At 38.2% G+C, this 24,489-nt stretch overlaps 2 protein-coding genes and 1 pseudogene across 2 annotated transcripts in view; 1 reads left to right on the top strand and 2 right to left on the bottom strand.

Annotated features, from left to right (window-relative positions):
- Nucleotides 1–643: 643 nt before the first annotated feature.
- Nucleotides 644–24,489, bottom strand: part of LOC146479183 (matrilin-1-like) — an 80,015-nt gene continuing 56,169 nt past the window's right edge. Inside the window, exons 2-7 of the mRNA XM_085111434.1 lie at nt 8,167–8,253; nt 7,035–7,068; nt 4,517–4,642; nt 3,714–3,953; nt 2,993–3,193; nt 644–1,434 (exon numbers count right to left, since the gene is read on the bottom strand). Coding sequence (XP_084967560.1) covers nt 1,172–1,434; nt 2,993–3,193; nt 3,714–3,953; nt 4,517–4,642; nt 7,035–7,068; nt 8,167–8,211 — 909 coding nt within the window. The 5' untranslated portion in view covers nt 8,212–8,253 and the 3' untranslated portion in view covers nt 644–1,171. The remainder of the gene's footprint in view (nt 1,435–2,992; nt 3,194–3,713; nt 3,954–4,516; nt 4,643–7,034; nt 7,069–8,166; nt 8,254–24,489) is intronic.
- LOC146479188 (uncharacterized) lies at nt 8,497–21,200 on the top strand. Its single transcript, XM_085111435.1, has 10 exons — nt 8,497–8,548; nt 9,336–9,408; nt 12,094–12,173; nt 13,869–13,915; nt 14,970–15,040; nt 15,953–15,995; nt 17,137–17,202; nt 18,695–18,741; nt 19,412–19,599; nt 20,869–21,200. Exons 1-9 carry the CDS (start codon nt 8,527–8,529, stop codon nt 19,596–19,598), a joined length of 636 nt encoding a protein of 211 aa, XP_084967561.1. The 5' UTR covers nt 8,497–8,526; the 3' UTR covers nt 19,599; nt 20,869–21,200.
- LOC146479187 (melatonin receptor type 1B-like) lies at nt 21,339–23,159 on the bottom strand (annotated as a pseudogene).

The raw sequence follows: 24,489 nt of genomic DNA, 5'->3' as shown, positions 1-24,489 counted from the left end.
TATCCAACAAGCGCAAGTGGAATAATTGTTTTATTAAAAACAACCGAGAAATATTGCTAGATCTTACTGATTTCGCTGTGCAAGAACGACCAGAAGGCAATTTAATGGTCGCCATTTCTCGGCCATGGTATAATTGCTCATATACCATGGCCGCTAAGCCAATCAAATCCCTCGAATTGCATTATACAATGATGCAGTTTTTAATAAATAGAAATATACTGAGCCAAGAGAGGATCAGTAAGCGAGTACTGCTTCAGGGTCTACATTCATTATTACTGATTAGCTTCGACACTGTACGATTTTGATTATCATTGTTTATTTTACAGCTGGAGCTCAAGGGTAGTCGATAGAGAAGAAGACTTAAATACATGCAAATGCCGCAGGTACCTATACTGTTAGGACGTCTCGTTTTTCTACGGCAGACGACTTCATAAGTTCTTTCAATTTATTCTACCTGAGTTAAAATATCAAAGAACAAATTCTCCTTTCTTGTCCCCATACTTTTCTTATAAACGTACTGTGGAGAAGTTATTAAAATATCAAGAAAATTCACCTTGGGTGATCATATCTCTAATTCTCATGTCCTCAGGGGTTGAATTAACTTTAATATTGCAAGGAGAAATTTGATGCTGATCACTGCAAGGAGAAATTTGATGCTGATCACTGTTCGGGCTTAAAGGGTTAAAAGCGGGAAAACTAGTTGTTTATTTAAATAGTTTATTAAATAAGTTACATCTCAGTTAAGCTGTTTATGTTACCTTTTTAATTCTTAGTTACTGTAAGCGCATTGCGAATTTTTAAACGCGCTAACAAGAGCCTTTTACTATTATGATTATGATTATGATTATTATTATGCACAGTAAAACTATCTGTATGCACAGTATCAGAAAGCAACACAGGGCGCATAGCGTAACCTGTGAGCCAAGCGAAACTTAAAATAGCGCGTGAATAAATTATAAATTATTATTATTATTATTATTATTATTATTATTGTTATTATTATTATTTTTATTATTATTATTATTATTATTATTATTATTATTATTATTATTATTGTTGTTTATTATCCGTCCAAGTTCTCCTTGGCATTCAGTTTATCTTGGAGTTTTATCATAAGATTTTAAGTGTCGCATTTTAATACAATAGAATTCTTTTCAACACCATAACTGTTTTAGACCTCTCGTTCGAAGTCTAACTCGCTGTAGACAGAACCATGATCATAGTAGAAATCTCCTGGAAAGTCGGTTCTCCTGGCATAGCTGAGCTCACAGAGGCGAGACAGTGTGTGGAAATTGAATGAGTAGCATGAGCTGTGCTTGAGACACATCAGTGCACATCCGAGATCATCATATGTAGTGCGTGATGCCACTGTATGATGCTTGAGTGAGTGTTGTGTGACCACTGGAAAAATGATCGCATTCGACGCCCTGTTAGCTAAAAGATAAAACAAAATAAATGTGATGGTATATTTTAAGCCTGGTGAATAAATGAGAATGATGTATTATTCAGTGAGTGACACAGGCAAACTCGGAAAAAGGAAATCCGAGTGCTCCTATCAGGAGTCGAACCGTAAACGGAAGGTCTTAGGTTCGACTCCTGATAGGAACACTCAAATTTCCTTTTTCCGAGTTTGCCTGTGTCACTCACTGAATAATACATCATTCTCAAAATGGAAATTATCGTCAAGGTCACCATCGTCGTATTTTTATTGTTTTAATCATCATTCATATCGTCGCCATCATTATCACGGTCATACTATGACCGTGATAATGATGGCGACGATAATCATAATCGTTACTGTCACCATCATTATTATCGTCATTGTCTGTCGTAATCGTCAGGGACCACTCGAAAAGGAGTAAGCCAGGTTGTCAATAATTGAACGTGCTCCACGAGTCTGCTTATCATGGGACCCTTATGGCTGGAAAGCTCAATCTTTACCGGACTCATATAAAGTACTCTTGTCAAGAGTCGAATGAATTTTACGAGTGGTGTATTTTCCAGTAAAACACTCGTGTCTATATAATAAAAACCATTTGTCACCGAAGTGGAGATGGCAGTGCTTGACAGCAGACCAATATTCCGCAACATTGAAGTGAATAATTCTTTTGAAAAAACGTTGCCCCGTGGAAAGTGTAAATGAGGCGACCTGATAGAATTATCGGGTGATCTACTGATAAGCATGCGCATGAATCGAATATTTCGTGTTTTTCTCTTGGCGGCGAGAAATATCAATTTCTTTTAGCCTAAAAATCCACACGTCCTTGATTTTGTAGCAAAAAGAATGCAACGCAGCTCATAAAGTCAAACGTTTCCCAGAAAGCTGTTGGGTCTTATCGCCGGTTTGTAGCCAACGCTTCTTCAATTGAGTATATACTAAACCTGTGAATAACCGGCCGAATAAACCTGACAAAGCCGCGGCAAAAAAATTCGTACACGAGAGGCAGGACAAAGTAGGAAGGTAGATAGCAAATAGTATCTTGAGTTTGAGAAGCCAATCAGAGTGCACGAGAAAGACTATCCGCTCTCTTAATTAGTACTAAGTAATAATCACTTTCATTTAAACTTTACAACACTCAATTGGAAACCATTCTTGATTTGTCTGCAAACGGCCTGATTTGCACTTAGTGTAAGACTTAGTTTTGGCGCGAAAGTAAACGCGCGAAAGGTCTGGAACTATTATGCAAATAAGCCTCACTGAGTATTTAAACACTCGATTCTCACTCAAGCGGGACCGCCTAAGATGTGACAAGTGTGTGGATCAAGTCTACAGAATTGTAAGTCGTACATTTCCAGCGATCGTTTAACCATTTCAGTTTCAAACAGTATTGTACTTTATCTTTCAGTTTGACTGTTGCTGTTAAGAGCAACCAGTGCAAGAATAAAACGCTCTCACGGCCACATATCAATCACGCCCATTAGCCTTCACAACAAGTAACGCTTTGCAACGAAAGTGCGAATCACCCGTGCCACGACATGTTGTCTTAGTTACCTGAGCATAGAGCCAGCGCAATCTTTAAGCCATAACCAGCTTGTAACATATGTTCGGTTGACGTGACCTGAAACACATGACTCGAGTCAGATGCCAGAGCATGTATTTCAGCCGAATTCACATTGTCACCAATTCCCACCGCAAAAATAACAATCCCATCATCCTTAAGGTGTTGTGATTCCTGTTTGGTAACATCAATACCTGTGAAAAATAATTGGAATGAAATTATACAGTAATCTGCTTGAAAATCTGATGAGTATCTGTGGAAAGTGGATGAAATGAAAGCTTCTTTCTGAAAATTGCAAGGTTATGGGTTCAAACTCCTGTTCAAGCCTGTTTTTTTTTATGTTCAAGTTTATGTCAAGGTTTCTTAACCTCTAAGTCATTTGGTAATTTAACTGAGTCATCAATTGGTTGGTTGGCACTGTTTTTCTTGAAGTGGACAGGTAACACATGCAGAAGCACAAAATTTGAAAGTAACGTACGACAAGAAACCAGATTGCATTAATTGGTAAAATAATTTCGGAAAATCTATTTCAGCTTTCAACTTGTATGCTAGGTTTTCAATTACTAAAGTTATAAAAGTATACCGGAATTTTTGAGCAATTTTTATGGCTTTGAATTTCCACATAAACCTTTAAATTCTTCTCCACGTTTTTCTGATTACCCTATCTTACTGAAGGGCGTGAACACATTTGCGCCCTATAGCCTAAAACCTTACCTTTGCCGCTCTTCCCATCCGTGAACACCAACAGAACATGCGGTACATTCGCTCTCATTCCATGCTTGGCGGAAAACAACTTTTCGCGACTCTCCTTAAGTCCTTCGTCTAAATCTGTGCCACCCGTGTAGTAGCTGATATTTGAAACCGCCACCTTTATTTTGTCCACGTTTTGCTGGTCCGTGAACGAAATCTCGGTTCGAGCTACCGAACTGAAACTGACCACGCCTACATGCGTGCCTGAAAAGAATGAAAGAGATGACGCTCTGCACGACACAATTTTTAACAACACTTTTTAACGAAAGATATTTTGCGTTAAAAATTATCTTTGTGAGCGATCGCAAAAGTTTTATTGTGGGAAAAGTTTGGAAGGTTTTGGGGACAGCTCAAAACTTCCAACATGTTTCTGCAATTAACCACTCGGTTTATTAACATAAGAAATGTTGATACTGAGTCTGCCTCTGGCTGTGCTTAAAGAAGTTAAATCGCTCTAACGTCTGACACGCTCTCTTTTTCGGTGTTTACTGAGCATAATCAACATATTTTCAGGAACGCGTGTTGGATAAGAGATGATAGATAGCAGTGACGAGATGCATAGTGCCTAGTTGGTTGATATCATCTCATATCCAACAATCACAAAATATAATTTTCTGGGGCATGATCGATACAAAGGCTCATATGTCATGGCCGCCAAAGCCAATCAAACTGTCGGGAATGGTTATCCTGAATGATACACTTTTTAATCATATAATCAGCAGTATGCAACTTGCTCACGTCACTCAGTTTTAAAGCGTCATGCTTACTTTTGCTTGAAACGTGGAAGTGGTCAATGACTTCGTTTATAAACTTCTTCATGTTTTCATAGTTTTGTAGTCCAATGCTCCCAGATGCGTCCATTAAGAAAGCCAAGTCCATTGCAAAAGGACAAACTGAAACAAATATCAAATGCCGTGAATATTATCTCTTGAAAATCTTGAAGTCGTTTCAATTGACTAGGCGAAAATTACATCATATCAATAGTGCATGAATAACCAATCCCTAAAAGATGCTGCTCAATTAGTGGTGTGTAACTGCTAGATTTTATTAAGACTTTAATAAAGTTCTTCTTCTTCTTCCTCTTCTTCTTCTTCTTCTTCTTCTTCTTCTTCTTCTTCTTCTTCTTCTTCTTCTTCTTCTTCTTCTTCTCATCATCATCATCATCATCATTACTATTGTTGTTATTATTAGAGCAGTTTCCAATTGAGTGTCATAAAACCAAAACCAAAGTAATTACTCTGGCCAATCGCAAGAGATGTAAACAACACAAAGAGCCAATCAGAATTCGAAGCAAATTCATGTAACAGGCGCCAAGCGCGGGAAAACGCGTGCGGCCAAAAGACGATTGGTTTTGGTTTGGATTCCCATTGGTTGAGAAAGTGGCGCGAGTTTTGTTAACCAATTGCAGAGCCTAATAATGCAAAACCAACGCAATCGCGAAATTACTTTCGACACTCAATTGAAAACCGCTCTATTATCACCATTTGCGCAATTTAATTTATTTGTCAGCCTTCAAATGCTCAGACTAATTTTTCCAAATCCGCCGTTTGTAATTACGGATAAATAAATCTAATTCTTTGACTCCTTTCTCCAATTAATCATATCGTTTATTCCACTTTCTTGCAGTAACAACTGAATTAACAACTGGTGGTTAAACATAACAACTATAGTAATGCTTTGTTTAATGCGTCACTGCCTCCTTTTCGCTGTTGTTACCATATCAATTTAAAATGCGGTTTCCTTTGATGTGAAATAATTTCAAAATTAGAAAGTTTGTTATATCATTCGGGTTTGACTCATATAGCGGTCTGAAACAATACGTATTATTTGGTGCCAAAATTACTAAAACCCATTTTGGCGCTAAATCACTAACAAATTAGGCGTCTAAAAATCCAAACTGATAGTTAGCTGATGGTTATATATGTAACGTGGCATAACCATGTTTCCTGAGTCTCTCTTTTTTCCCACCGCGGATAGCTCGTCTGCTCGACTATTTCAGTAAAAAGAAACTGCTAGTAGTTTCATCGACGAGGTTATCAAGGTTGACAGTTATTTGAACCCAGCATTGTGGACGCCCACATACTCTTGTGAGAGAGAGTGGTTGATCAAACGATCGAAACATTCCACCAAAAAACGAATGAATTTGAGCTATCAGACATATCGCATATAGGTTATCACAGGTTCCCCCAAGTCCTGGATAAACGGCGGACTTCCAAGTTGTTACAAAGGATCGGACAAACGGTACCCTTTATCACACGGCGGCCATGTTGAGTCTCAGGAGAATAAAACGCTTTGTTTTTGCACGGCAAGCCTCGCTTTATATATTTGTCTGGCCGAGGTTTGCCGTGCAAAAACAAAGCTTTTTATTTCCCCGAGACTCAACATGGCCGCCGAGTGATAAAGGTCTCTTGCCTGCGACGATACACTCTTCAAAGTTCGATGCAGCATGCGTCCATTCCCTGTAATTCGTAACCATCCTCTTACGTAATCGTTGCCCTTATGCTAGCAATACGCTTCCTCCCGTGCTTTCATCTGTCGAAAGTGTTACTGGCATGATAACGGCTTTTTCAGTCAAGGGTAAAAATAATTTGCGTTTGATTTGGTTTTGGTTTACTTTGCTCTTTGACTGGTTAGCAAAACTCGCGCCACTTTCTCAACCAAATCCAAAACCAATCTGAGTGCCTTGCTCGCATGCGCAAGTTCCCACGCTTGGCATAGGTTCAGTATGTATTTGATTCAAGTTCTGATTGTTTTAATTAATTCATTGCGCTGTTTACACTGAGTTCGCGTTACTGGTCAGAGTAACAGTAACAAAATTACTTTAAACTACTGGTTTTGGTTTTACGAAGGTCAATCAGTGAAAACCGTTGTCAGATGCGTTTCGTTGCTTTTGGTTGCCGGAGATACAACACTACACTTGGAAAGAAGGAAGGCGAACTGATTGGTGCCGGAAAACGAGCTGGAAATATTTAACAATTAGACGGCTTGCTCGAGGTTTCTATCGGCTGATAGTTGGCGAGGGGCGAAGCCCCGAGCCAACTATCAAAGGCGATAGAAACCGAGAGCGAGCCGTCTAATTGTTTTAGCATACCTCAGTGATCGATCTATGAAGCAAAAAAAATCTTTTTATTTCATAATTTTTGGTATATTTCTGCAATGATGCATGCTAAATCGCGCGCGCTCTGACAAACTGCCGTCTATCGATCGATAGACGGCACCTGTATAGCCAATCAGATTGCGCGTTACGCGATAGGTATGCTAAATGTTATTATTTGAAGTACTCACCTGCACCAGATGTTTTTGTAAACATCATTTGGAACTGTAATGAGAGGAAAGAAATCATATGACTTTTAATGAGGGTATAATTTGACTTTTTTTTGAGACAGTAGATATTAAAAACTTTATGCTTTGTCGAACACTTCTCTCGGCTTTTCATTCCGCGTTCACTAATCATAGAACTTCGCATGGATTATTTGCTTGGAAATAGAGCCCCAAAATGACTCAATTAACAATGGCCACAAAAAGCAAGAATCACCGACATGCTCTTATTACCAGCATTTTCTTCCGCACTAAAAAGTACTGTAACTTTATAGAGATAATCCAACGAACTTTAACTCTTCTAATAGTTGCAGATGAATCAGCCTTAATTTTTCGAAATTCAAACGCGTGTAATCTCACTGCGTTCGAGCTGTCATGACGGCTTTGTTTGGGGTTACGGTCAGTGTTTGGGTACTAAGGAGACAATCAGTATTCTCTTCAGAGACAAAAGATGCTTTTATAATTAATTCATGTTGCGGAAGTTAAAGACGACATTTCACACATTAATTACTTTGCAACCAGCTGAACATTTAAGGCTCCTTTTGCCAACAGACTGCAGATATTTCACTAAAGCGCCTTAGTAGCTTAAAAAGACTTCTGATTATGATTCTGTTATTTAACACTGAGATAAAGACCACTTTACCTTGGCTGCAGTGGCCAATGGTCCAAAAAATCTTAATAAGCAAATAACGGCATCTGCACCCGGTACAGGGTAATGACTCTGGGCCTGTTCAGGCAATTGTATTTCGATTTCCGCAAATCTACTCAGTTTTCGAACAACTGAGAAAAAAGCAACTCCTAATTTGTGTCAGGAAGTATGATTTTCTCTCATTAAACTTCAGCTGATTAAAGAGCGAGAAAACATCAAATTGTTGCGACTTATCCAAATGTGTCTTTATACCGCCTAATTGAGCCTAATGGCGGAACCGAGTGTCTTTTTTATCAGGCCGCTTTTTGAAATCCTCTCCGGTTGCGTTCTGACCGTATTAACGATTCTGCCATAAAGAATTGCGCTGAGTTTTTTTACAGTGAAAATGTACTGCCAAATTTGTTTGATTAAATTTCGCGAAAAGTGGCTAATATTACTAAAATTACTAACCTGCAAAAATAGGAATATTTTTCTTTTCACATTAAGGCTCTTCATTGTAACTTTGCTTTCCTACTGACTCGCAGCACTTTCGATCGTCTGAAAGTATATAAGAAAAATTGAATAAACACATTAGTGCTTCGTCTTTGTGTCAGAGTGTTGCAGGATAATTCAGCTGCTTAATAACAAAAAAAAAATCAATGATCAACTTTTAGCGGGTGTGAGTTTGAAGTGATTTTGTGTCAGAAGTCCTAAATGGAAGGGTATCAATTTCTCCTTGGGTATAATTCATTGCTGCTTTTATGACGCATGATGTCCATCCTTCGCGCGACTTTACTTGGAGTCGAGGCCGTTATGTAATGACAATCCAAGATGGCGGTTGCACTGCGCAATGGTAGGTGATATTAGATCGCTGTTTTTGTCGTTTAAAGAAGTCTTTTTCTCTACGTCCTTTTCGTCTATGTAACGTTTTAATATTGAATTACTTTCTTGTTGTCTCGCTGTTTATAAATCGAGAACTTTTCGGTCGCCGTGGCCGCCTTCGCTTGATGTTCTGTGCAGACTCTAATCACGAGCAAGCCGTCTTCTGATCTTGTTTGCCCTGTTTACGTACATTTGTGACGTACATAAGTTATACCAACTAACAGTTATTCTTCTGAGTGATAGTTTATGTTTGCCCTTTCAAGGCTCAGATATGATCCACCGTTGCTGTACCGACTGAGCTACAAGGCCTTGTAACCCAGTCGAGTCAGTAAAACAACAATTGATCAAATCTGCCGGAGGTCGTAGGTTCGATTCCCGCTGAGGTTGAAGCTTTCTTCTTTGCCTTATGTGGTCTCCCATTTTCCTTTCTAGGGGTAACTCTCAGAAGAAAATTCATTGGTTCACTTTCACACTTTAACATGCGTGTACAATGCAGAGTTAATATAATTCTCTGATCCATCATTTGAATAATTATTTGCCTTGTTTTTGCTGCTGAATTCTTTTGTTTGGGTTGATAACCAAATGAAAGTTTAGGAAATAGCATGACTGAGGACTCGTGCTGGATTAAAACATCGAGTTTAAGACCATTTAGAGGGACTTTTTCATTTTGTATGTATATTAGTTACATAGAACTTTATAATATACCATCCTTTAAAAACCATTTTGTCATGAAAACATCTCTCTTCTTGTTGTGGTAGGTGGCAGTGTCTTGCCAGCTATAAGCCGTGAATTTTTCAACAGCATAATACTGTGGAGGGCATGTCCTCAGGGGTAAGAGTTGTACATAATTTACGCTCAAATGCAAGTTGACAGTTCCTTGTGTCTCGAGACTCAATTCTTGAAAATTTCAAGAGTTGAGTCTCAAGTCGAGTTTTGAGACTCTTGAGGTCAGGGTTTTCAGTTTTGAGTCAAGAGTTTAATGAACTGTTTTGAAAAATAAATTGGACAGAAGGATCCATTGGTAAACCTCAAGTTTGCATATTTGAGAACTCCTCATTTCTCGACTCTTGATCCACAATTCTTCATCCTCAATATTCTTGTGGCTTGAAACTTGAATGTCTCCTTCTTTGAGGCTTGGGAATCGAGTTTCAAGGATCAAGTTGAGACTGTCAACTTACATTATTTTGAGCAGTACTGTAGACATCAATAAAAATATTATGTATTTATAATGGAAAATTGTTTGGTAGGCCAGTGATTGGTGAAACCAATCACTTCGTATATTTTGCGCACTGCACATGTGCATGTGTGTCATGTGTATGTGATCTGTGTAAAAGATAATTATTTAAAGATACAAGTGTATACCTGAGATATGACTCTATACATTGTCAAGTGTTCTTTAGGCTATTTCGTTTAACTTCCAACTCCAAAAAAACGTGTATTTTAGCTAAAGGAAGAGAGAAACTTAACCCAGCCGTGAGAGTACAGTGCAGCTCAGAAATAAGCGAACATCGCATACGCGTACCATACGCAAGTAATACGCGTATGCGTATGCTGCTATACGCTTATGCGTATGTTTTCATACGCGTATGTCCTGCCTTTGTTATTCATTGCCATACCTTTGCTTTATGTGGCATTGTCTTGCACAACAAAAGAAACGGTAATGTAAAAGCGACAGCCCGCAGCACGAAATTCAAATAATGATGATCGACAGGACTATAATAGAACGCGTTTAGAACCTCGCTTTGACAAACTTGAATACAAGGTGTTGTATTTCGAAGCTTGCTCGCTTCGGAAACTCAATGATAAAAAACCTTACTACCGACATGCTCTTTTTTTGTCAATTTGATTCTCCGAGAAAAGAAAAATAGTTTATCGAATTAATATTACTTGCTGGATGTGCGTTAACAACAAGCTTCGCGTTCGCTTTGTCGCTACTGGCAGAACAAGCTCGAAGGCCGAGAGCGGTGGCTGCCGTATTTCGAAACTTATCGCTTTACAAGCGATGATTCGACAACCAGTCGATTAATTTTTCTTCTACTAAAATGTATTCGGTGAGAAAATAATTTTTAGCTCGCTCGTCTACACTACCTGTGGAAACAGCCCTAAACAGTCTAAACAAGCATGATCGTAAATACCGTAACATGTATCTTTCGTTGATGTTTACATATCGTTAGCGGTGGTCGGTGCGGCAGGATGAATTTGCATTATATTATCAAAAAAGGATATCTCCAGTTCTCTTCGGCAGAATTTGCTGATTTAAACGGTAAAATGCTTTCCACTCATAGACAAGATTTTCCTTCAAAGTTTTTGTTTTTCAGCACGCTTTGGCATGAGTCCATTGTGAAATGTTATTGTCTTTGTAGCGTCACGGCAAGGACTAAAAAAAAACCGATATCTCTGGTTCTCTTTGGCAGAATTCGCTGATTCAAACGGTAAAATGCTCTCCCTTCATTGGCAATATTTTTCTTGAAACTTCCTGTGACGCGCGGATCACATTTATTTAATTTTTCTGCAAGGAGAAGTTTTGGTTCGGCACGCGCTGGCGTTAGTCCATTGTGAAACGTTATTTGTCTTTGTAGCGTCACGGCAGGGACTGAAAAAACGATATCTCCGGTGATTCAAACGGTAAAGTGCTCTTTCTTCAAAGCCAAGAGTTTTCTTCAAAGTTTCTATGATGCGCCGATCACAAATTTGTAAACATTACGCGCCGAACATTATGCGTTATTTTTGGCAAGTGAACGTTTATAAAAAATATGCCGCCGCGAGCGTAAGCTGAATTTCAGCTCAAGAAATGGAGTGCTTTAGAAAAGACAATTAAAATATGAAGTGGTTCCCTCTCAACATGAGGCTTATCGTTTTGGCAACATTTTTTATTTAATCATAATGAGGAATTTGGGCAAAAATTGATACTCATACACTTGATATCAATTACGCTCGATCGACAGCGGTCAACAACAAGCAGCCAGAATAAGCACAAGACGATCGACAAACATGCAGCTTGACCACCAATTTTTCAGTGTTTTTTGAAATGCCCATTGAAATCAACAATGACCTTTCCACAATAGGTAGAAGAAACAATAGGCTAGCTCATACATACTAATGAGACATACGCCTATAAGTATATAAGCGTATGCGTCGCATACGCGTATTATACGCGTTTTACTCACACATTTTGGTTCGCTTATTTCTGAGCTGCACTGTATGCCATATTTGGTGAAAGTTTACAGCACTGCGAATGTGTGAAAATTTACAGCCATACATTGCTTTGTATTTTACTGCTTTTCAGAATAATTGTTGCTTAATATTATCTCTAAAACATGTGTGGTTACCCCCAATTTTCTTTTTGGTTTTCATAGCCCTTGCTAACATCTGCTTTTCCCACATAGTCATAAACCGCGCAAAAATACTTCAGTATTAGTAGGCCCCGTCCTTAAAATCTTGATTACTGGTAGCTGAGCATGCTAAATCATTTAGCCTGGAATTCAAAAGGGTTGGGATATCTCATTACCTTTGCAGACTAGTAGCTGTGAGTAAACACCAGAGTACTGCTGCAGCCTCAACTGGCAAAGCAAAAGGACGGTTGGACAATGCTGCAGGTACATGAATCTACAGTGTACATTAAGCATACATTAATTTTTCTTAAGTGTTTTGTGTTTAATAATTTATTACTGCGGTCTTCATTTATCACTTATGCCATTAACGACAGGTGAAGATTAATGTGTAGTTTTATACACACCAAAACATCTACAGTAATAAGAGATTCAAGAAAATATCCAACTTACATGATATGGCTTTTTGTGACAACTATTATAGTGAGGAAAATGATGTGAAATAGTGTACAATGTAGCACGTACATGTACAGGATGAGGACAGCACGCATTTGCTGTACGTGTATGTGGCAAAGTAGTGTTTTTACTGTTCAAATTACATGTAAATTTTACATGTATGCTTGTATGAAGGTTATGTGACACTGCATTAATTAGGACTTGTGTCATGTTATTTGAACAGTACCAAGTGAAAGTGGATGTTAAATTATTTATGTAGTTGTTTATTGGCTGCCGTCTAATTAATTTTGCTATCGAATCAGTTGCTTTCTATTTTTCAGTTCACCTGTAATGTATGAAATAGTGTAACTAATTTTTTTTTCCTACCTGCCTCGATTAGCTTTCGCTATATGCGGGTAGCCTTCGCCTGTACTGTATGAAAAAGAACTTTTTAATAGAATGGGTGTATGGTTGTAGCTTGCTTCTTTGTACACATGCTTTCATGTTTATAATGCATATTGCACTGATTGCAACCTGCTCCAGTTTTTGTTTGTGTGCTACAGTATATATTAATGGTTTGTTGTTTTGTACTTTGCTACAGAGTTGGGATGGTTTCCCAGTAACAGGTTGGGAAGAGGAATTCTTGGAAAATACCCCCCTCCCCCCTCCTGCCCTCATTGAAAATGTTCCCAGGTTTTTGCCTTTATTGGTTGTTCTCTGTTGATTGAAATTGTTTGGGGGAGAAGGGGGATCAGTTTGGAGTTATGCCAAAGTAGTCCACATTGAGCAAGCCATCCCAAGGATTGTAGTTATTAACTTAATCCATTCAGGCAGCTGTATTATTTATACATGTAACACATGTAATGCCCACAGTTGAAAGAGAAATGAAGTTTTATGCATGATTTGTACAAGTTAAGGTTGCTACTGTTGGCTCATAAAGCTTTTTATGGAACTGCTCCTGTCTCTATCTAAAAATATTTTGAGAAGTATACTTGCAAATACAATCCACGAAGGAAACTGACCTTTAAGGTACCGCTTTTGAAAACGGACCTCCCTCACAAATCTACTTCTTAGTCTTACAAATCAATAAGCCTTTGGAACTCTCTGGATACACAAACAAGGGAGCTACAGAGCTGGTACAAACTGTTTTAAAAATAAACTGAAAAGTGTTCTTCTTAGAATAATTTAGACTTTTGATTTAAATGTGAATATGTCAGAGTTGATTGTTTTAGGTTAACTGTGAATAGGTTTTAGTTTCAGCTTTATTGAAATGTGTTGACATTTGTTATTTTTATTACATTTTTATTTTTAATTCGTAACATGACCGCATCAGCTCTATTGTAATTTCTATTGTGTCTAAATAAATGCTAATACTAAAAATAAAAATCTTTCAGCCAAGGGATAATGCCAACAAACCATAAATGGGTTTATTTATTTTTGTTACTCTAATAGTGATTTTTATGTTAGTACTCTGCTAATGATGATAATGGTAATTATTATTGATTGTATTTTTATTATGATTTACAGAATTTGTTGTTGCCAAAATTGATGACTTAGTCAACTGGGCTCGCAGGGTAAGTTTTAGAATGACCTAGTTTGTTCTTACAAGACAATTCTATCATCATGGAAAAGAAAGTCTAGGTAACAAGGCTCAGCATGGAACACAATTAATATGAAGGTTCATGTATATTTTACAGTCAATTCACGTCACATGTGAGCAGTATTTCCGAGAATGAAATGAACATTTGAATTTCTCTTTGTAATGTCCGACATGTGAATGGAATGTTGAACATTTCTCTGAAAAACGCATTAACAGAAAAAAATTAAAAATACTTGGGAAACAAATGTTATTCTTGAAATACTTAATGCTGTAATGTAAAGAAAAATTCATAGCTTTATACCGTCAATAAACTAGGGAAATTTCTACTGGAACTCTAAAATCTCATTGGCGATGTTCAAAACTGACATGTAAATTTCAAAACTCCATTCAAATTTCAAAAATACTGGTCATGCGTGATGTGGTTTGACTGTAAGCCTGGTAAATAATATGAGAATGATGTATTGTTCAGTCAGTGACACAGGCATAGTCAGAGAAAAGAAATCCAAATTCTTCTAATAAGAATTGAACCTATGACTGTCCTTCCCATACAGTCAATAGCTCAGTGGTAGAGTATCTAAAGTACATGTAATCGTTATTGGAATGTCATAGGTTTGACTCCTATTAGGAGAAGTTGGATCTTTTTTTCCAAGTAGGACTGTGTTACAATAAATACATTCTACCTGACTGAATAATACATCATTCTCAATGCTCAGTGTGTTTCCAGTTGACAATGGCTAGGAAATTAGGATAATGGACTGGTAGCGGGTGCTTTTCATCCTCCTTCTACAGGTAGACGACTCTTTCACAATTAACTTATTATGCTGATTTCACTAAAGGTTCTCAAGAACTTTTGGTGATTTTCCTCCACCCCTTCTTATTTGTTGTTTCTTAATTCTACTGTATCTATGAAAACCCTGGAATGTTTATAGTCATGCAACTTTTGTATACACTGTTAGTGATGTGGTTCTACTCTGCTCAAATTTAAAACATTTTAATGTAAATGCATGGTTTTTCTTGTAATTTTCCAGGGCTCTTTGTGGCCAATGACATTTGGTCTTGCATGTTGCGCTGTTGAAATGATGCACTTTGCTGCTCCAAGGTAAACTTAATCTAAATTAATGTACAGTGTATGTAATTTAATGTAATTTATGTACATGTACATATATGTGCTGAAGACCATGTTCAACAGGTGTCATAGAATGCATTTTTTGTCAAAGTCTTTAGCAAAATTTTGTTGGTGTGTTCCTGTGTTGTCTTCTTGGATAAGACACTTTGCACCAGAGTTCTAGTACATGTAACTTCTCAGCAGTTGACTGGCAATCCTTTGTTCTATTCTTCACTGATATTAATTTACATGAATGGTGGGAAAAAATACAGTGTGTATAACCTTGCAATGGCACTTGTAAACTTAACAAAATAATTTATTTACTGGTAGTAACTACATTCAGGGGTTTCATTAAGTTTGGTTGTAACTGCCCACCAGTGATACTGTATAGTGTAGGTGGCCATGGCTATTTCAGGGGCCTTTTGACCCCTTTCCCCCAGGCATGCTCCCCATAAAATCTTTAAACCTACATTTAGAACCTCAGATGCAATTTCCATTATTGTGGGCATAAAATTGAGTGAGATTTAAACTATTTTCTTCTGTCATAATTTTTTATACTTAGTAACTCAGTGGTGTAGCCTCCCTCACAGACGCCCTTTTGGCTTGTCACGCAATCTTTCCTCTCCAATGAGAAGGAGAAAAGATTGCGTGACAAGCCAAAAGAGTGTCTGAAAGGGAGGCTACCGGCAGTGAGAGGCATTGTAAGTGGTGGTACACCTCCAGAAGCCAGCTTGTAATGAAACTCCTGTAGACTGTAGAATTCCTCTAATGGGTAGTAGTCCTATGTACTCCAAGTTTCTTTGAGATATTGAAACTAGTTAACTGGTTTCTACAGCCACTTTCTAAGAAATACGTAAAGAGTCCTGAGCTGTGATCTTAACATAAAATTCTTGCGTTTCTTCACAGGTACGACATGGACAGGTTTGGTGTTGTCTTTCGAGCAAGTCCTGTAAGTATTCCAAACGTTAATAATTTTTGTAGGAAATAAGTTCGCATAGCACAACCAGAAATAAGAGAACTGTCATCAGCAGGAAGCATTGCCTTGTTAATAACACTGTAGCATTGATATTCTCAGACTAATTCAGTTCTGTGAATCTGTGTGATCTCTAAATTCGTTCTTCCATAATGTGAATTGTTTTTCCCCCAAAACTGGGTTTGAGTAAAAACAAAAATAATAATAAATTATTCTTGCATGCTGAAAGGCTTTTCTCATTAAACTAGCATTGAATTCCAGGGGAGTCTTAAAGGTAGACATGCATTGAACGCTTGTACATGGACAAAATTATTGGAGTTATGTGTTTTCTCGTGTCACCTATTTTTAGTCAACGACAACTGTGCACTGATTTATTTTATAGTTTGTGTTTTTTTTTCAGCTCTTTTGTACATGCAGATAGGCCTTTCACCTTAATTATTATTTTAGATGACTGTAATTATTGTCTATTTGGAGGGCCACAGGTTTGCAACAAATGTAGCTTTGAGCTATTAAAGGGGTTGTGTCACCTATGTTACTGTCACTTTGAATAGCCAAAAAAAAAAAATTGAATCGGCAGAATTATTAAGTGCACAGAAACTAGTATTGATTATGTTTGACTGCAAAAGGCTAGGATGAAAATGGATTGCAACATTTTTTCAAGTTCTTCTTGTCTATTTTGGAAAAGTCGCTCAAAACTGATTATAGTAAGTTCTTTCTTGGAGAAATCCCTTGATATTTTCTTCCCGGTGTAAAAGAGCAATAATATTTCTTGTTAGCAAAAAGGCTTTTAGTCAAATCTTTGAGGAGTTTTGACCAAAATACAGCAAAATCGCCATGACAGTGTCCCTTCAATGCTACCCTTGTTAAATAATTAACTTTCTTACTTACCCACTTTAAAAAAGCAAGCGTGGGAGGCAGGGTATCTCTTCTCCTGGAGAAGGGAGGAATGAAAGAAAGAGCCCCACACACCTAAGAATCAAATGGAAAGTGTTCAGTGTACTTTAATTACCATATTGCAGGGCATCTTATGGTCTGCATATTAAATAAATTGTTTGTGGATACAACACTTTGTACATATTGATGTACTTGTTGTACTTTAAATTGTTCCTGTGTTTAGCGCCAAGCTGATGTCATGATTGTCGCTGGAACTCTGACAAACAAGATGGCTCCAGCTTTGAGAAAGGTACATGTAACTAATTACTTGTGGTGGTATATTTTAAGCCTGGTAAATGAATGAGAATGATGTACATGTATTATTCAGTGAGTGACACAGGCATACTCGGTACCGTAAAAAGAAATCCGAGTGCTCCTATCAGGAATTGAATCTAAGACCTTCAGGGCTCAGTTGTTCAAAGCCCGATTAAGCTAATCCTGGATTAACGCAAACTTTGACTCGAGTTTAATTACTAATCAACAAAGATTCTTCCAAAAGATTTTTGTCCTTCATTATTGACTTAGGCTTTTCTAAATACCTTTAGCTTGGAATTAGCCTTTAAAACCATTTTTAACAAGCGAGATGAAAACCTCGATTAACTTTTAATCGTGTATTAGTGTTAATCAGCTTTCGAACAACCGGGCCCAGATCACTGGTACGGATGCTCTACCACTGGGCACTCGGATTTCCTTTTTCCGAGAATATGACTGTGTCACTAACTGAACAATACATCATTCTTGAGCAATTACTGTTATCGTGTTCCTGTAGTTTCTCCTTACAAAGTACAGTACATGAAAGATACCACTGTCTTAGGTCAGGGTTAGGTGCATTTCTGGACATAAGTGGAAACACCACTACACTTGTAATGGAAGCCGTTTAGTGTATTTTACTTACGAATGTACCTTTTTGGCTATCTGGTGGCCAAATTTTAATTACAATGAATTGTAGCAAGGCCAATATAAGACAGAGAGGCCTCATATGGGAGTCTGAATTTCTTGGTGAGACAGACCGAAAATGTGGAATTTGTTGGCGGAGGTTCAAGTGCTCTGTGTCACAAAATTCGCTGTGACTTAACAGGGCACTTTAAGATGCCTGTTACACTGTATGTCACTGGTACGCCTTTACACTGAAGGCATTTCTTAGTACATGTATCTCCCGTTATTTCCAATTTTAGAACTTTTCCTCTAAAACCCGGGAAATGACTTTACTTAAGAGTCAATGTCTTTAGCGCAGAGCACTAATTGGGGACAATTCCAAATCGAATTAGCATTTAAAAGTGTTGGTTTTTGAGGAGAGAGGAAAACCGGATTACCCGGAGAAAAACCTCTCAGAGCAACGACGTGAACCAACAACAAACTCAACCCACATATGATGCCGAGTCCGGGAAACGAACCCGGGCCACATTGATGGGAGGCGAGTGCTCTCACCGCTGCACCATCCCTGCTCCCCAGGTGAATGTGAATCTGGGGATTATTTTCCTGGTCAAAATATAAAAATTTGTTCTAGTAAATATCACGAAACCTTTGAAATTGTTACACTGAAAGTACAGCATCGAGTAACAGTTAATGGGCTAAGAGTCCCGAGAATTTCCAAGAAAATTAATGGTCCCCTCTACTGAAAATGTTTGTTTGTTAGAAATGACACCGGACGGAAATTTATGGTAAACTTTAGATTCAATATCCAGTGTATCTTCTGGTTTGAATTTGAGAATAAGTGCTGCTCCGTTTTTGTTCGTTGTTAGGTGTATGACCAGATGCCTGAGCCGCGCTGGGTTATTTCCATGGGAAGGTACAATCATTAACTTTTATTTTAACGCATGTATGGTGTTGATCCCGAAGTTGAACGTTTGCCTTTACATGTACAGTTCTCTGAGTGGACTCAGTGGTACGAGCTGTTTTCTTTAAAATGCTCTTGTTGAAGAGTGCCACAGCTTTAGTTTCTGTTCCAGTCAGTGGCGAAGTAAGGAGGTTAATACATGTACATTCATTCTTTTGTGTTTCAAGGCAGTTCATGGAATGACTATGTTTGTGAACTTATTAGTCGTAAAATTCCTGCTATATACGAACTAAGGTCCGGCAATCAAAAGCTTCTGCTGAGGGTCCCCAGTGGCAAGATGCTACCTACGCTAAGAGCAAGGGCATTTTTTCTCGGCTGCTCCTTATCTTTGAAACAACTTTCCTAGCGACATCACTGGCCTTGTATCTTTACCGACTTTTAAACAGCACTGTTGTTCGTGTTAGCCATTACTATCTATATGTTGCTTAGCTAATGAAAACGAAAATCTTGTAATTTTAAAGAACCACTTAGGTTGTGGTTTTCCTTTGGCTGTTCTTCTTCTCTTTTTTTTTTTCAAGTTGTATAATGGTTCATGTTCCTGTTAGAGTTGTTTATGAGAGTCGCCATCAGTTAAATTTAAAGTGTCTATAGCTGTGTTATTCAGTGTTGTTTTCTATCTCAGCTGTGCGAATGGCGGTGGTTACTATCACTACTCGTACGCAGTGGTTCGTGGCTGTGACCGGATCGTTCCAGTGGATATCTACGTTCCAGGCTGTCCTCCTACCGCCGAGGCGCTGCTGTATGGCGTTCTACAGTTGCAGAAGAAGATTCGTCGGAGCGAGCCCATCCGTATGTGGTACCGGAAGTGAAGTGAGTACCCAGTGCGCGCATGTACATTTACGCTAAGCACCCGGTATCCTAGTGCATTTTGAGCCCTCCACCCACTCCCCCGTCAGATTTGCAATTGACAATCAATTCACTCCTTTCGTTATCGTCATATTTAAATGCAGGCGCCTTATTGTTTTGGTTAAAACAGTATGGACTCCATGCAAACCCGCCATCTCTGCTCCGCGGGGTAAAAGATAAGCTTAGTCTTGATTAAAATCGTGCAGCTACACTTGTCGCTTATCATAAATCAGTTTCAAGGCACGTGCCGCTGTATGGAGCGACAGAAAAGCGTTCGTCGCTATCAATCCGTTAAGTGCTCGTATTGCGTTTTTTTTCTTTTGTTTTGACTAGCGCTATATTTCAGGGGCTGGGTCATGTTTGCCGCGACATTGAGAAATAGTCGTTTAAAATTTAAAAAAATGGTTTGGTTTTCAAAAAACCAAAACAAGACCAAAAAAGAAAAGAAAACAAATCACGTGAGCTATTTGACCTATTGTGCGCTTCTCACAGAAATCAATACTGCTGCAGCGCTCAGCGTTTGTCTGAATTTCCAGTTTTTGGAAGTGTAGTTTAGCGTTAAGGCCTGGCTGAAATAGGAAACACGGTGTAGAAAGCGACATTGTTTTGGAGTTAACTTTTTTCGCGTTCCAAAAAAGCTGGATTCATTTCAGTTCTCGCGCGGCTAACGTTAGACGGCAAAACTTCTGTTTCCCCGACAAAATTCCACAGCAACATCATTAATGGCCCAGCTCCACGAGTCTTCTGTAATTCAATGATAGATCATCCGAGCTAGTCATCAAATTTCCTTTTTTCCGAGTATGCTTGTATCACCGACTGAAAAAAAATGGAAAGATTAAGAATCGCGTTTACTTGTACGGCAAATGTGAGATTCGCGTTTATGTTTTAAAAAATCAGTACTTAGATGAGAATAGTGCAAAATATTTCTGGCCTTTTAGGCTAACGCCAAACTTCTCAATTTTTCTGAGGAACTGAAAACAGCGAGCGGCAAATATAGATTAAACATGGTCACGTGATCATTTCTGATGTTTGCCGTTTGCCATAAACGGAATTCTAAATTTCTCTGATATGTAACATTCTCGTTTAACCAGGTCTTTACATAGTTCGTGATGTAAGCGGCAAAACGTGGGCAACTTGCTTTCGGCAGTTGTGCGTAGGAGTTGTATCACGCAAACTTGGCCTTCAACGAGAAATAAGTAATATTTTAACATTTTTATTCATTTTCTCTTACAGATGCCACTCAATGCCTTGGGTTCTACTTGATCAGCTTGAAGGCCTTTGCTATTGTATATAGAAACACTAGACGTGTTTTACTTCACGACACAGTTTGCCAATAGCCATAACTGATTTTGTAAAACGTCGTCTGAGTCATTTCCTTGTGTATTTCTTATCAGGGTGTTTGAGTTTGCGATAACAAGATGAAATGTGTTGGTCCTTATGATGACACGCCAAATATTATAATAGGAAACAATCCCTCAGTTTTTTTTATCGTTCAAGTGAGATTAGAACTTTTTTGTGGAAATAAAGGAAACAGGTAAATAAAAAATGAACCTTCTTATGTCTTATTTTGAGCCATGTAATGTCTGAAATGGCATCGCTGTCGGGTAAAAACTACCTTGGGGGATCAAACTTGGGAACGTGTTGTGGTGCACGCCACATTTTTTATTTATCTTTTAAGACTGAAAGCAATTTTACTCTTTTAAAAGTAAGCCTCATTGTGAATGGCATGACCTTTGACCCCCTGCACTCTCTTGTTCACAGATTCAAATAGAAATTCTCTTTGATATTTGCCATACCTTTTTTTTTAAATTTAAGTTGTGAGAATCTGATGACTATCAAACCTTTTTTTTTTTTACTCATAACTTTGCTTCAAGACGAAATTTGAAACGATTGTAAACACATTAACCTGCTCTCCGCGGTTCTTACTTGTTCTCAGATTCAGATAGAAATTCTCCTTGATATTTGCCAAACCTTTTTTTAAATGTAAATTCTGAGAATTTGATGACTATCTAATCCTTCTTTTTTACCCACAGCTTTCCCTCGAGACGAAATTTGAATGATTTTAAACACATCAACCTGCTCTCCGCGGTTCTTACTTTTACCTCCGTGAACTGAATACATTACTTTCTCTAGCCTGCGAATAAGTGCACTTGTTAACTTTCTTGTAGGTTGAGCCACCATTCCCCAAGATACTTCGGGAAAGTAAATTAATAAGTGAGCACTCTTCTAATTTATTAAAATGACGGTGCCTCATATTAACATCGTCCTCTTTATTGAGAATTTTGTCCCGCTGGTGTTCCTTCAGTTTTGTTGGTTTCGTTTTCGATTACTTTATTTCTTTGAATTTAAAACCGTAAACCATTTTTGGCCCATTTCCAAAGGGAAGATTAACATCTGAGTGAGCACTCTGTCAGAGTTTAGCCAACTCCTGATTGGCTGTATCTAGCCAATGCCTTGGGAGGTTTACATCCGGGCATCACAGCTCTAAGCCCGCGGCGAAAGCTGGGAAGGCGCCATGCATACAGGAATGGATTAATTGCAGAATTGAACGTCACGGCGAGAAAAGTGGTGTCTTAACCAGTGGATAACATCACATGAGCAAGGTTTACATAAATTCATTACGTACATCAACAGACACGGTGTCACGTAGCAAACTGCGAACAGAATCAAAATCAAAATAAACGTGCTAGTCATCTTTTCTTCAAACAGTGTAGCCTTTTGATTCGCTGGACATAATCCCTGAAGACTTTCCTTTCGAAATTTCTTCCTGTGTTGAATTGCTCTGATGATCTTTAAGTACGCGTAAACCACGATGCAGAATGTCAGTAAGATGACAACATTGGCAAAAACGAACGAAAAAGCACGGTAACCCATCGAGAAATACGGCACTAAAAACACGGGCGACAAAAGCCATATCACGCCCGAAGCCAGAAACACCCTGGAGTTCCTTACACTCTGCCTGTATTTGAACGGTTTTGAAATTGCAAAACAACGCTCGAGCGTTAGCGCCAGTATGCTAAACACGGAAACAGTGCACGGAAGAAAATACAGCACTTGCAAACATCTGATTGCGCGCGGAGAAGAAACCGAGTATGCTTCCATGATGTGATAAACTACTGAGGTTGGCTCTGTCACTGCTCCAACCAGCAAATCGGTCACAGCAAGATTGAGGATGAAGTACGTGAAGGGTGTGCGGAGGCTTTTGAACTGAGCAGGGCTTTTCAAGATCGTGAGGCATACCAAGATGTTGCAAGGAACAGTAACAAGCGAAAAAAGCCCTGAAACAACGGCGGTGAAGAAGGAGAGAAAAAATGGAGCTCGGACAGTCATACATACTTGTCCTTCCAAGTTAAACATGCTCTTGACGTATATTCAAGATTCTTTTTACACGTCTTTGTGATTTTTCAAATGTTCCAAGCGTTTTCCACTGAGTACGTTGGCTAAATGCGTTCCTTGTTGCTGTGTCTGTATTGTCTGTTCAGTTACACAAAAATTTCTTGCGATAGTCCGCGTGCGATGTAATAAGCGCTCGAGATTTGAACAGTGATAAATGTCCACACAAAAGGGGTAATTCGCCGGATGCAATCAGTAAGGCATACATATCATGTTCTTATGCATGCATACATTGATGTTACCCTGGGGCGGTGATGATTTTGTGACGAGATTATTTATTTTGGCAATCAAAGAAAATCGTACTTTTTTTAGAGCCACTTTCACAAAACTCAGAAAAGGAACTGGCGCGTTTACTTGTCTCAAACACGAAGCCTCCTGAGACAAAGCGCAAATTATTCCTTTCACTAATTTATTTACGAGTTTTCTAGTACCTATTATCAGATAACTATCGGTTGGTAAATCTCACAAACTCATTTGTTCCGTTTTTGTTATTTACATTCAAAACGTGCGTTAAATCATTCTGTTCTACTGCATGGAGCAGCCTTCGTGTTAATATGCATCCAGTATTACACGATAACTGAGGAAAATTAATCGATATGCTCACCTGGAAATCTTTCTTTCCTGTGACTAAAATTTCCTTGGATTAATTGGGAAAAGCAGTCACAGTGCGACTATTACCAGGGTCACTTAAAATTGGCCAATCAGATCACGGTGGGATACGAACAGTGAATAATTCCAAAACTTTGGGTTTTAACTGTTGTTTTCTGTCTACTCATGATTGGTTCAATTGGCTTTGGTTGAAATTCTTTGTTCTTGTCCTGCAATCTGATTGGCCAGTTGTGTTTAAGTGACCCTGGTAACAGTACTCGCACTGTAACATCATCTAGTGCTCTGAGAGGCAGTTTTCTATTTTTCTGTTGCGGTTACTTTGAAGAGTCTCGAGTGATAACACTGAGATGTATATCACATATATTGTTTTGACTTACTCCACTCTTGCTTACTTCCATTAAAAAAAAATAATAAAAAAAAGAAAGAAAAACAGTGGCCGACAAATTACATACAAATTTGAATTTAAACTGACCTAGTTCTGGAAAGGACGAACCTTCAATACATCGCACATCGTGAGGTTAAAAAAATGACAGGTGAAGATTACATTTTATAATTCTAATAACATTGCCAACAGGGTGAACCACAAAATGCAAACTTTGAAATGTAATTTCATACACCAAAACATTTCTACAATCAAAAGGTCTGCATTGTAAGGCCTTTTCTACTTTTTGGAGTCAAATTGTATTTACCAATTTTTAGTCTATGTTTTGTTGCGTTCGCTGAAAATTATTTTACACAACACTTATTTGGTCTTTACCCTCCAATGAACTATGCTTTGCTGATTAATACAGCGTTCGAAATAACAAGATTTCGTCTGAAAAGGATTATTTTTTTTTTATTTGAAAAGGATAA

Source organism: Pavona decussata, unplaced genomic scaffold (assembly GCF_977016875.1).
Source record: "Pavona decussata unplaced genomic scaffold, jaPavDecu1.1 SCAFFOLD_61, whole genome shotgun sequence".
Lineage (NCBI taxonomy): Eukaryota > Metazoa > Cnidaria > Anthozoa > Scleractinia > Agariciidae > Pavona > Pavona decussata.
This window is presented reverse-complemented; position numbering and strand designations above follow the sequence as displayed.

Excerpts from the sequence above, each read along its gene's own strand:
- LOC146479188 (XM_085111435.1), top strand. The coding sequence starts at position 8,527 with ATGGCGGTTGCACTGCGCAATG. Across the intron at positions 9,409-12,093 it reads TGGAGGGCATGTCCTCAGGG|ACTAGTAGCTGTGAGTAAAC; the intron begins GTAAGAGTTGTA and ends TTACCTTTGCAG. Across the intron at positions 18,742-19,411 it reads TGGGTTATTTCCATGGGAAG|CTGTGCGAATGGCGGTGGTT; the intron begins GTACAATCATTA and ends TTTCTATCTCAG.